At 41.8% G+C, this 14100-nt stretch overlaps 1 protein-coding gene across 2 annotated transcripts in view; it reads right to left on the bottom strand.

Annotated features, from left to right (window-relative positions):
- The window catches only part of GRM3 (glutamate metabotropic receptor 3), a 92050-nt gene extending 78212 nt beyond the window's left edge, over positions 1 to 13838 (bottom strand). For both annotated transcript variants that reach the window (XM_075557643.1, XM_075557642.1), the window contains exon 1: positions 13371 to 13838. In XM_075557643.1, coding sequence (XP_075413758.1) covers positions 13371 to 13838 — 468 coding nt within the window. The remainder of the gene's footprint in view (positions 1 to 13370) is intronic.
- Between the last annotated feature and the right edge of the window lie 262 nt (positions 13839 to 14100).

Here is a 14100-nt window from a genome sequence, read left to right on the forward strand (position 1 = left end):
TACCGCCCGAGGAATTCAAGCTGTTCACATCCCATGAGTTATCTGTCCATAAAGGGTGCCAGTCATATTGTTATTTCCAAAAAATTAGTCACTCTTTTTCCCCCCCACACTATTGACAGCACATCTGGGAATGCTCTGCATAAGAGCAGCGCCTGGAGCTCCGATAATGAGGCTGGACTCCGTCTAATCTGCAAAAGTCGCAAACATGTACATGCCACGGGCCCCAAAACTCTGGGCAATGATTCATCACTCTTGCCATTTCAGCGCAACAACATGATTTGTTCCTAATGATTTTTGCCTAGGCCAGACAGAAGACCCCTTAATCAAAGCAGAAAAATTTTAAACTGACTCAAACTAACTATCCCAAACCTCTCCTGGACTCACTGCATCAACCCTTGCATTTGTACCCATCTCATCCTCTGCTGCTATTGTGTTTATTTGAGAGCATGGGGCTTATGGATAGGAAGGCTCTCCACTTTGGCACTGCCGGGGCTTGTCATTGGGGCAGAAATCTAAGGAAACCACAAAACCACATTATTGTAGGAGACCAGCATTATCAGACATGTCCCATTTCTCGTCAACATGCTACTCCACATTCAACAAGGCACTCTCTTAGAAATAACTTTCTACTCAGACTTAGCAGTTACTTGAAACAGGACTAATAAGAAATAATTTTGTCCAGTGATATGTCTGCCTCTTCTCTTTGCTCATTTTCTCTTGCCACGAGTCACCTTTCAAGAGCAATCGTGGAACTGAAGTGCTCTGGGTTCCAGTCACCAAAAGGCTATGTCATATATCTGTCTAATGTACGCCGGCCACAGCATGACTCCCAGGGTGACTTGACACCAAGAGATTGGTGAGAAATAGCTCCTCTGGCCCCTGGGAAACTTACTCTTGACCATGGCTCTGGAGAATCTGACAGACCCTCAAATTGAACAGAATCATATTTTTCTGTAGGGCCTAGGGTCACTTGTATAACAATAATATAAAAGAAGCTGTTTGCCTATTAAGACATGCATTCCATCTTGGTTGGTTTTTAATCAAAGTCAAAAGGGACAGCATATGTTTGGGGCAGCCAAGAGTTGTAGCTTATTTTTTAAAAATCATTATAACTTCTGAGATCTTGTAATAATTCAGGAGAGGAGGGGTGTAGACCATATGATTTTAGCAAAATATCCATTTTATTCATGGTCTCCTTGTTAACTGAGCATTGCTTCAATACAGGGTTGGATTATCCAAAAAGCTGGGTAAGCATGGACTTACCTGTGCTTATTTTCCTAATCTATATGCAACAATTTCACATATCTTCTACCTAGCCACACCCGATTCCTGTCACACCTGGCAGCGGGATCACTGTGGTGGATGATGTGAAATTGTTCACTGCAGGTGAGTGAGGTTTCCTGAGTGAGCCCACCCGGTGAGCAAGACTGGAGGGCCTGCGGCGAGACTGGGTGCTGTGTGAGGATTTCAATCTCATTCAGGTGACAAAGCCAATAAAGCATTTTAATCAGAGAATAGCATGGCCAGAAGAACTTTGTGGTGGTTGGTTTTTAAAAGGCTCCAGATGTCATCAATTTACAAAGAAAGGCAGGCAAGCGTAAGGAAATGGAGGAAACGCTCATCCTGGTCGAGGCTGTGAGCCCTTCAAGCCTATACAACCATGTCCCCATCGAGCAGAGAGTAAGGAGGAACAGGAACCGCCCAGACGGCGGGTTTAGAGAAAGATGAGCTTTGTCTATTTACATCTATGTTATATGGTTATACTAATTACTCCTTTGTGTTCTCTGGTTTGTGTTCTAGGCGTACACTGAATCTTTCTTGGAAGAAAGCAGACCATAAATAATACGGTAGCACCCTGGTACTGGACCGCATCAGGACTGGACATCATCAGAGTTTGACGCGAAACGTCGAGAAAATTTTGCCTGGGAGCTCGAGGAAAACATGGAATCTGACCCAGGCGCGTGACTGTCGCAAACGAAAGCAGTTTGTGTTTTGGTCACCTGGCGTTAGTTGGCGTTGTTAGTAGGCTTGTTTAAGCCTCTGGCGGCTGTGTTCCAAGCGTTTTGCTATCATTTTCTTAGTGTTTGTGGCTTTTTGTATGTTTTTAGATAGAAAATATGGGTGCTCAGAAAGAGTTTTTTGAAAAGAATCATTATGATAAGAAACTGGTTAACCATATTATCGATACCGTCAATGATAATGTAGGAAACCTTTTAGAAAACAGTTAAGGAAACACCAACAACAGATCACTTAGATTTTTTTTTTAAAGAGAAAGCCAGTCAGGTCCTAGTGAAAAAGACAAAGAAGGGGGGGAAAATCTCCTGAAAAGCAGCTCCAGTTGATTTTATGGAATGGGATTCCCCTTCCAAACAATGGCTCTCTCTCCATGCCTCCTCTCCACATCCCTGTCCACAGATCCAGATCCTCATCAGTCTCAAGGTATGGACCATACTGTAGTTGTGAAAAACTTTTTAATGTTATGTCTCTCTTTTACATTATATTATTTAACTCTGAACTTCGAAATTTCTGTGTAATGTTTTGTATAAAAAGGCAAGGTTAGGGTTAAAACTTGGTGGTTGAGAACAGATTAATCCGTTTTCAGTTTGTTATGGGTAACTTGATTCGGAACTTGACCACATCGCATCTCGATGCTCCTTCTAAGGGATTAGCGTGGAGGTCTGGGCTTCTACTGCGATAGCTGTTTAGTCTATAAAAGACGGAAGTACTGTTAAACTCCTAGATCTCTCAGAAAGGTAACCAAGGGTTTCCTCAATGATAATTAATTAGACAGTGATTGGGAACAGTTGAAATTCACTGGCTGACACCAACCTGTGTTTCTGTTTCATAGCTTTAAAGTGCTTGTCTAAACCATAGTCATAAGACTACTTTGTAAACATAGATAAAACATGCTTAATGTATATGCATGTTTTTATTTCAATGAATAGTTACTTTTTTTATAAAATCATTCTCAGCATATTGCAGATTGTGTCTTCAATCACATCTGTTTTCCGAGTTAGGAGGGCTAATTGCCGGGTTTGTACTCAGCGAAGCCTCACTGTGAACCTGCTCATGGCAGCTACCCAAATTGGAGGCACAGTGCCTCGGAGGGATTTAGTAGTCCGTGGAATGCATGTTCCTGCAAACTCAACTCTATTCCTGCTGGCAAATGTCTCAGGATGCTTTGCTATTTGTGAACTCATGACCACTGTCAAGACATCGGGTCTATGTTTGGAATATAATTTTGGAAGGTGCTGCTTCTCTTGTATGTTACAGTTCACCTGTTGGAATGAAAAATCAGATAACTGGCAAGATTCAAGGCCTTGTGACTAGTAACAGAGGGATTTCCATGATCTGCCAGGTGTCCATGTCAAAAACAGGGACACCACAATTGTTCAAAGCCCTACTGACACACTGCCTGGCGTATCAATGAGAGCTTGGCGTCTAAGTGAGGATGTTTGGGGACATTATTCTTAAATTCCCAAAGTCTACTAATGTGTAAAATACTCTGATTTTTTTAAATGTATTTTTCCTTGCTCAGTAAAAGCACTTCTACTGCATTAAGTCAGTGGACTTTCATCACCATACATTGCTAAGAATAGGAGCTGTCAATTGAAGAAGGCACGCATTTAATAGTCCCTTGGAAAAAGAACTGTCTGTTGTTAACTCGGTGTTCCAATGCACCCAGAGTCTTATTTCAATTGGTTTACATGTGACTCTGCAATCATAGGGTAAACCAGTGGCTGATTATCTTAGGGATATCTGTATTCTTTCCTCTTCCCATGACCTCCATCGTCTTAGGCGTGTGACCTGCAACAGAAGCCTACTCCGGCGTCATGCTTTCCCCAAGGGACTAATGCCCTGTGAACGTGGTGGAGGAGAGGACACCCTCTGGTCTTTCACAAGAGTTGTCTCCAAATAAAACACGAGACAGAAGGAGAATTAATTAAGGAACAAATTAACCCCAGAGCAAGTGGGGGCAGGGGGTGATAGTACATTTTGGATAATTACCTGTGGTGAGAAATTTCTACAACACAGTTTATGGTCAACAAACGCATTTGTGACTGGCTGTCGCTGGGCTTCCTCCCTGTGAGACAGCCCTTGAACTGTGCTCTGCCCTCGGGCAAGAGGGGAGGTGGGAGCCATGGAGGGAGGGAGGGAGGTTTCAACACAATCAACTTTCGGAGATTGCTTTAGAATGAAAAGTCTGGGAAAGAAATAAAAAGATTCTGTCCGAGATAACTTCTGAATTCAGTTTTTGTGAAGCTTAGACCACGTGGGGGAGGGGGCTTGGGTGGAGTGGGGTGGTCAGGTCAGCAACATAGGCTGCCAAGTACCTGGAAGCCAATGCTGATTTTGCTGTTTGTGAAAATGATAGAAACCTGAACTTGATACTTGATCTTTTTGAGTCTTAGTTTCTAGAACTATTCCTCTTCGGTTAGAATTGTCAAAATTAAAAAGAAATGAAGGAAAGAAGAAAGGAAAGAGGAGAGAGTTAACAGATGACAATACTAATATACTAAATATTGAATGTTCAGGTGTGAGGCACTATTTAAAATTTTTCCACTTCATTCCCATGATAACCAATTTGTAGACATGAGGAAAGAGAGAATGAGGCATTTTACACATTGTGTTGTATCGCTCCCCCCAGAAGACATTGAACACCCCGCATCAAGGAAACTGATCTTATTGGGGGGAAATAGTCTTTCTTTTGTAGATGCAATCATTTACATGAACAAAGTCCTCCCAAGGTGGGTCCTGATCCTAAATACTTTAGCATTTTATAAGAGAGAAAACAGCCACAGAAATAGAGTCACAGACGCAGAAGGACAGAAGACATGTTATGACAGGGGCAGATACAGCTACGAGCAGCAAAAGAATGCTAATTGCCAGCAAGCACGAGCAACTCTAAGGAGCGAAACATGGCGTGGTTCTTTGCTCAAAGTCCTCAGAAGGGATTGCCCTGATGGCTGCCCTGAATTCAAACCTCTAGTCTGTCTCTGCTCTTCAAAGCCGCATGCCTTTGTATCTTCTGCTAGGCAGTCCTAGGAACCTAAGACAAGGTGTACGTGGAATCCCAGTCAATTGGAAATTAGAGGGTTGTTTTTAACCATCGTGCTGCAAATCTTCGAGAAACACACTCTAAGAAAGTATATCTGTAACTTATCCTTACTATAATCGTTGTATTTGCAATGCTAAGCTCACTGAATGGTTTCCTTCTTACATTTTTTTCCTTTTATCTGCTTATCAATTTTATTTATTTATTTTATGTTAAAATATTTTCCCAGTAGGCTGAAACTTTTAGACAATACTTTCTGATTGGAGCTACAAACCCCAGAGTCAGCAGTTTGAATCTCTTCTTACATTTTTAATGAGAGACTCGAATGATAGATTAATAAATGGATTTCCGATTTGTTTACTGTGCTTTCCTGGGAGAAAAGGTGCTCTTTCGATTTCTTTTGGGTTGGCTCCAAGTACATATGGTCTGGCACATGGTACACATTCTAGATATTGTTTTCCACACAGAGTATGTATGCATGGAGCAGGATCAGAGTAATAACAAGGTTTCTAACCATATCCATCATGGGTCTGGGTAACTGACTGCAACCGAGACCACACATAGACTTGTGCATGTTGAGAAGGAAATGAAACCCTCTGGCTGCTCCTCGGAGGCCTGGTGCTACCGTGGTTACCAGTTGACTGCTAATTGCAAGGGAAGCGTTCGAAACCACCAGCTGCTCCGAGGGAGAACACTGAGACTTTCTACTCCAGTTAAGAGTTGCAAGCTCAGAATCTCTCAGGGAGGCAGCTCTAGCCTGCCTGACAGTGTCTCTGTGAACGTTTTGTGGAAGTTGCAGGCAGTGGAAGTAGAGATACTGGGCACATCTTTGTCCCACCTGATCACTTTGTACTTCATCTGTCTTTTGCGTCAAATCCAATTTTCTATCGTGGGAAAATGCTGATTCGTGAATAGCCATACTTAACTACAGCAGGTAGTCTTGGGTGTGAGTCTCACTCCAAGATTCATTTTAAATATTTCTAGTCTTTTGGACATGTGACAGATTATGAACTTAATAAAAATATTTACTCTCGACGTGGTAGATAAATTATTCTAAGTGTCACTATTACAAAGACAAAAATCTGTGGTTCCTGAGCTCAAGGATCTTAGACCGCAGACGGGACACAGATGTGCAAATGCATGATTACATTTAATAAGAGAGTGGTAGAAGCACATGTTTATGTAGCAGGACGCTCGGGAAAGGCTTCTCAAAAGAGATAGTCTCTCAGCTGAGAACTGAGGCAGTAATTGGAGTTGGCAAGGCAGACAGGTCAAGATGGACATTGCACTTCAAGTGCGAAAAATGTTCCTCTTTATGACAGATTTATGATATCATTCAGTACGCTATAAGATAGCAACTTTATAATGAGTGTAAAGGCAAATATACTGTATGCATAGAGCTAAATATCTTTTCCTGTTTATTTCCACTCTTTCCCTTCCCTTTATTCTATTAGTTTCAATGGCAGCGGTTCTCATCCTGTGGGTCGTGACCCCTTTGGGGGTTGAACAACTCTTTCACAGGCATCACCCAATTCATAACAGTATCAAAATTACAGTTATGAAGTAGCAATGAAAATAATTTTATGGGTGGGGGGGTCACCATAACATGAGGAACTGTATGAGAGGGTCACGGCTTTAGGAAGGTTGAGAACCGCTGCTCTCTGGTCTTCCAGGGCCTATGTTGTCAAACGATACTCAGCGCTTGCACCTGTTTTGTGTGTGGATTTGATATTGCCTAGTTTCTCATATGTGCTTCAGAGGCTGGCAAGATGCTCATGCATTATCTCCATTCCCTCACAGCTTAGACCATAGTGGTCTTGCTGTATGTAAAACACGTGTGCTTGATAAGTGTTTATTTTCGAACTAAAAAATGATGTTTTATGAATGCCCTAGTTGTAAGATGTAGCTAATTGAAAAGCTTGATTTTACTAAATTAACACAATTACTACCATACTCAAGTGACATAACAATTGGCTGCATTTCTGCTTTCAAGTGATGTTGACAGAAAAGAGCCTGCTTTTTATTTTGCTTTGTGTTTTACATACTTCCTTTTGCAATCACTCGTGTCCGAATTGCATTCTGTTTGAGCAGTGTGTAATTATAAAATTAAGAAAGACTCTAAATGTTATATGGTCAATATCACAATAATTTCTCTCTTAACATTTAGGCCCGCTTTTGCTTAAATACCTTTAGTGACAGAGGACTCGCTCTCACTCATCTTTATGCTGGCCCTAAACAGGCCTTGCTCTAGGGAGTGGCACTGAACGGAGCAGGGTAACTGCGATTTGGAAGTGTATGGATGCACTTTTGGCAATGTACTGGAGATGCTTCTGGCATTTGGTGGCTGCAGGCCAAAGATGCTGTAAAACAGTACTATACAGTGTTGCCCCAACAAGGAGTAATCTGGTCCAAAATTTCAATTGTGCTGAGGTTGAGAATATCTGCTCTAGATTCAGCATATTCATCTAAGGGTGTAGCAGTTACATAATCTGTTGTCAATTTAAGACTTAAGAGTGAAGGGGCGGAGTTTAGCCTGTCAATCAGGTTGCAGCTTGATGCCCTCATTTGGAGGTGCTAAGGAGATAAGTAGCTCACTGGAGGTGGGACACCTCACTCCCTGCGAGGCATTCCTGTTGAGAAGACACATGGAGCTATGCTAGAGCTCTGGAGCTGAAGGAGCCACATGGAGACTCCTGCCAGCACTGAGATGCTTCCACTGCCACTAGATCCATAAGACTTTCCACTCACTGCCCTGTGATCTTCCTGCATTCGACATCGTTGCATGTGTTGTGTGAGTCTGAAGAGGAATTTACAGATTGAACATATGGGCTAATATCAGAATTATGAACCTGATATGCCTGGGCTGGGATGTTTCTTCAATATTCAATTGTTCTTGTACATAAAGGTTTTTCTTATACACATATGAGTGTCTATGAATTTGTTTCTCTAGCCTACCCAGACTAACATAACAGAGAAAAGTAAAAAGGTTTCCACTCAGTAGTCCATCAGATACTTGGAGATAGCTAATCATAGGAAAGCCTTTGCATCCTAAACACTTCATTATTTTCCCAACACTTCTACAAGACCAGCAATCAATGTGTGACCTATCTCCAAGGCATTTGAATGTAAAGAAAGAAATCCATAATTGAGGGAACCCCAAAGCAAGCTAACCCCACTGCCATTGAGTCAATTCTTACCCCTAGTGACCTTACAGGACAGAATAGACCTGCTCCACAGGGCTTCTGAGACTATGGGAGCACACAGCCTCTTGTCACAGCAGCGGGGGGTTTGCACTGCAGACCTTGTGACTTGTCAACCCATCGTACCATCAGGGCACCTTATCATTGAGGCAGGGGGATGGGCAATGCTTCCTGTAAAAAGCCATTGGCTGGCCATGTTAGCCTTGGCAAATTTATGAGGAGGTAAGATAAGCAATGTGTTTTAATGTGTGCCTCCCCTCGTACCATGTACAGAAAATCAGTTAAATGTACAGCAAGGGGTTTAATTGAAAGAATTATTCCTCTCAGGCAAGCAATACTTAGCGTGTCCAAATCCATGTCATGATAAACTGTTAATCTTAGAGACTGCTGGGATGTGGACATTGCTAGAAATCTTGAACAATGGCCTGCTTCTACTTGGGATGTGAAAGAGTTAGCAGGACCTTCCAAAGGCTCCCTTCTGCTAGTTCTGGGAGCGGGATCTGTAGATAGCATCTCAACAAACTCTCCATTTGTTGCAGGCATCACAGTCAGGGGCTAACCACTAAGCGAGTCTACTTCTAACTAGCTGCTTGCCGCTGGGGAAGAAAGCCTGAGGAAGTGAGCCGGCCTCTGAAGAGTGTTCAGAGAACATTTTTTGGCTGGATAACTCAGGAGCTGTCATGACAGACTATTGGAAACGCACAAGCACACATTCTGCTGCAAACCAAGTATCATGTAGACAATTGCCTAGCTACAGACAACCAGCCGGATTCTCTGCGCTCATAAATACGGGCTATTTTCTCTGAAGTGAGGGGATTTCAGATTTACAGGGAAAGCAGAGGGCTGCTTAGGATATGCTTGGCGAATAAATGTGTTCGCCGAACAGTTTGACCAGGGCCCATGACTATTTGCTAATAACGTAGGATTTTGATGCTGGCTTTCATTGATTACTGAATTAATAAATCAATACTGTTGCTTTATGAAAGGGACCACCCCAGAGTGGTCTGTCTGTCTTAATAAGAACACTGGGAAAATAATTATTCAGGTCTTCATCACCGGCAATACAGCTTAACCCAGCAAATCATTAAGAATTCTCCATATCATGCAGTTTTCACTCCCTGCGAACACTGCCTGTTGTAAGAACTCACACAGCAGGGGAGGTCTCCTTTGCTGACTTCCTGGGGAATTGTTCCCCTTCAGTGGGAGGGTAATGAAATAAGAGGAAGCAGAAGAGAAAGCGCTTTGTGAAGCAATTGGTCTAATGAAGCATGCCAGGCCCACGTGGGAGAGATGATGTCTAAACTGACCTGAGCATTAAACAGAGGATGAATGATTATAATCATTCTTTAAAACTTCCCTCTCACAACAGGTAATTCTGTGCCTGAAAACCTGGGGCTTTAGCTAGGGACTGCGAGGACAGGGATTTGAAACCACGGAGTGGTGCATTCATATTGCTGCATTTCTTCCACAGCTTCACCTTTCCCTCCTGCTCAGTTCAAGTAAAGATACTTCTGAGCAAATATTCAGGCGGTCAAACACAGTTAAACACGGAGTGCCGGGGCGTCTGACTTGCATCTGGACTATCAGATGCCTCAGTGAAGGACCAAAATTACAGAAGAAAGAATAGGTCAGGAGGAAAGGCATCCAGGACAATCTCTCCCGAAATGTTTCCTTCTTTTGAGTGCTCAGATGCCGTAGATTCACCACTCAGCATTTATTACTTTGCTGAAGTATTAAAGATTGCTAAAGACTCATCCACCCCCCCCCCAAATTCTCATTAAAAGATGTTTTTGAAGGTGTTATGTCCCATAATTCTTCGATATACCTTTTCTCGTTCATTATACCTAATTTAAGCAAGGCCACATGAACAATGATCATGGCAGAGTGCCGGGATGTGTGTGTGAGATAAATTGCCCACTACCCTGCTTTACTGTATTCTGGGCCAATATGTGACCCACAACCCTCTGAGCAGTCAAGAAATATGGGGATCACGGAGGGGGGTTGGAGTCTCCCTGTCTCTTCTTGTCTAGTTCACCTATCAAGGTTTTTGTCTTCTTGTACATGAGCCTGGGCCATACCTTCTTCACCGCCCTCCTTGGGACCCACATATTTCTTTTGAAATCCCTTTGTTCACCTGCTGGCCCAGTTAGGCCTTCCAGTGCGACTTCCCTCTACTATCCATCCTCAAAACTTCCCCAAGTGTTATTTCTTACCTTATGATCAATGCAAACATATTCTGTATTTAATCACTGTTATCTTGTAGTAACATTGTATCCACAGCCAGATATTAAATCTGGTTAACAATGCTATAGTCTCTATTAATTTCATGTTCTAACGCTTGCTTCAGTATAGAACACATAGCAGGAGCTCAAAATAGAATGACCTGTGGATTGAGCTCTCATGGATTCAGGAGTGAGTTCAATAAACATGGCAGTTCAGATACTGGAATTTTTATGATGTTACTTTTAGGTGGAGATCGTCTACTGACTTTTCCTATAATTTTAAGGACATCATTGTTACTGTTTCTTGAGCCCATCAGTTGTCTTTTGAGATGAATTTCCAACAAATTCACTCTATCTTCTCTACAATTATTTGAACACCTTTTCTTCTCTCATGGATAAGTAGAATGAAAAAACAGGCCTTTTTTGGGATGCTAAGACTTGCATTCTTTTTGTAGCATCTGATCGTTTTCTTTATTTATACTGTGGAAATTTAAAACCAGATCCCCATTTGTGATTTTATAATGTGACCAAGTAAATGTACTAATAAACAAGATCTCTTGATGATTAAGAAGTACGTTCTTCCCGTATGAAGAATACAGAGTTTTAATAGCCCACATTTTATTTTATTTTAAAGCAATCCAGTCTCTTCTGAAGAGTGCACAGTTAGTGGCAGAGTAAAATTAGATTATTAGAATCTATTGGCCTGGCATAATTTGTTAGCTACTTTGGATAAACATGTGACTGTCAAGCTGATTTCCACTATGATGATCCAGGTGCTGGAGCAGAGGAGGGTTTTCTTGGCTGCGATCTGTACAGGAGCAGACCAGCAGGAGCTGACCCCTGGCTCCAGTAGGAATGTTTGAACTGCCAAGCTTTAAATTGGTAGTTGAACACAAACTGAGTCACTCAGGCCTAATAGATAAATATGTAGTTTCATCTCTGCGGTTGCATGTCTTTTACTGCACTGGGAAACCCTATGATCAGCAAAACCCAAGCCAGAGAGCCAGTCTCACTGCCACCCAGTTGCCCGAAGCTCACAGCAGCCCTCTGTGTGGTTTATGAGACTCTAAACCTTTACAGGGACAGACAGCTTTCTTCCATAAAGCTGCTGGTGGGTCTGAACTGCCGACCTTTCAATACATAGCCCAATGTTTACTCCATAACACCACCAGGGTGCTTATGTTAAAAAATAGGTGTATCAGTGGTAGTTATTGGAATAGTATGAATATTTGTAAAATGATTGGCATTCATCTGTTGAAATTATTCCCGAGTGTGACAGATATCCTTAATTCTCTCTTCTTAAATATAAATTTCCATTTATCCTGACACAAGTATAAAAATAGTGGCATAATTAACATGATAATCTTTAAGATGTGCAACATTGTCTATCTAATGAAGTCAAAGGGTGTTTATGAAAAACCAATTATCTTAATTATTCAAAATATGAGCGTATGCTCTGAAGGAGGAAATAAATTTGAAACTGCTCATTTAGAATAGCAAAGAATTGTACATGCAATTTTAAACACCCTGCATATCAGATAAAGAAATGTTTTTTTTCCAATGCAAACAGGACAAATCTAAGTGGTTTTGGACATAAAGAAAACACCAAAATAATAAGGGTTCCTCAGTGTTTGGGGCTTTTCTTGCAGTGACTCCGTGGGAGTCAGAGTGGGAGCAGGGCTTTTATCGCTGGCATTGTGGTGCACTCCTAGAAAAAGTCATTGACCTTGAACCAACACATAGAAATCATACGAGGTAGGCAAAAAAAGCACAAAAGACCTGCATGTGTTCTAGTCCCTGTGCTGTCTGCTGAAGAGATTTTTCTTAGAGCCAATCTGTTTAGGGAACAGGAAAAGCTGAAGGCTAAACCAAATGATTTCCCATTTCTTTTCTCTTCTTGAAATCCCGTGACCCTATAAGTGAGCATTATCAGAAAGTGTGAATAAATAACCAGTTCTTCTTTGCTGAGCAAAATTACAGGAGCCATTGCTTTGTTTTTATCTGGCTTATGCTTTCTGCTAAGTGATGTATTTTTTTTCTCTTTTGTAGTAATTGTTTGGCTTCTTTGCATGCATTTTCAGATTTGTATCATAAGAAATTGTTGTAATTTATATGTGAACAAAAATATGTTTTAATCAAAATGAGGTCAAAACAAAATAGAGTTCGGTGATTGAGGATGATTGTACCAACGACTTCTAATTATCACTCTGCTTTTTATCTGTGTCATGTAACTTGGCAGCATTCGAACTGTAAGATAGATTTCCTCTCCCCTGATTCTGAGCTCAGCATGGTCAGTTGCTTGGGCCAATGAGAGGTTAGCAGAGTTAATGCAAGCGGAAGCTAGGAAAGGCTTTCTGCAGTATGATTTGCACTCTCTTGCACCTTTGCCAGCCTGTGAGAACATGCCTGGGCTAGTCCATTGGTTTCAGGAGGATAACAGGAAGTCTGGAGTAAGCAGAACCATGCTCACTTATTCTCAATCATTTCCCTCCAGATTACCTGCATTCTTGTAAACTTTAATAAATGTAATTTGAAGCTATTATGCTTTGGAGTAGTTATACTGTCGTATCTAAGTGATATGGTTCTAGGCAAATGCCATAGCGAGAGGAATGTTCTGTGCAGGACTAGAGAACAAAAGCATGGACATCGAGTCATTTCCAACTCACACAGGCCCTATACAGGATTTCTGGGACTGTAAGTATTTACTGCTCTTTGAGCAGCTTGTGGGGTTGAGCTGCCACCCTGGCAGTTAGCAGTCTGTTGCCTACCCAACAGGGCAGCTATCTTCATATCATGAATTGGTAAAATTATTGTGATAGTCTCTTTGCATTCATTTAAGATAGAAAAGCAAAGAAACACACAGTGCATTAAACACATCATTGGCCAAGTTACCTGTATGGAGACACTGCTATAAGAGCCACCGATGACTCCGGCAATGAGTAGCGGCATGTTTTCTTGGATGGCATAGGATCCATCAGGACACATGTATTCGGCTTCATCCACTTTCGTCAAAGATGCCCTGACAAATTCCAGTGATTGCTCTAATGCATAGGTGTCCCTTGAACATGTATCCAAAATGTGAACACCCAACTTCACTCCTGGCAGCAAGTAGTTGTCTTTGTTGATTTCATCAATAGCGAACAACATAGCTTCTAGGCGTTGGATACCTCGGTCTTCATTGATTCGTCCACATTCTTCAGTTCCAGTGCCTTTTTCATTAATAGGAAATAGGCCCCCTAAAACCAGGTCACCTTCTATTTTGATTTCCCTTCTCATAAAGTTATGGTCCCCAAGAGAGAGAAAAAATCCCCTTGAAAACAGAGCTAAGGTAAGGACTCGGAGTCTAGTCAACATCTTCATGAATCCTGTTTCCGTGCCTCTGACAGAGATCAATGGATGGAGCCAAGGCTGACCGCTAGTCGTCCTCTCGCATTTCCGAGCTGGTTCTTTGGCCTGCCCTCAAGGGAGGAACAGACTAACAGAGCCTGTCACCAAATTCCTAAAGAGAGGAATAAAAATTATATGAACAAAACATGGTAACAAAAGCATGGTTTAACATTCATGGTCCCATTAGACCTTTGATAGGATAATGGTTCAAATCACCATTCACTAATCATAGACC

This window comes from Tenrec ecaudatus, chromosome 9, assembly GCF_050624435.1.
Source record: "Tenrec ecaudatus isolate mTenEca1 chromosome 9, mTenEca1.hap1, whole genome shotgun sequence".
NCBI lineage: Eukaryota > Metazoa > Chordata > Mammalia > Afrosoricida > Tenrecidae > Tenrec > Tenrec ecaudatus.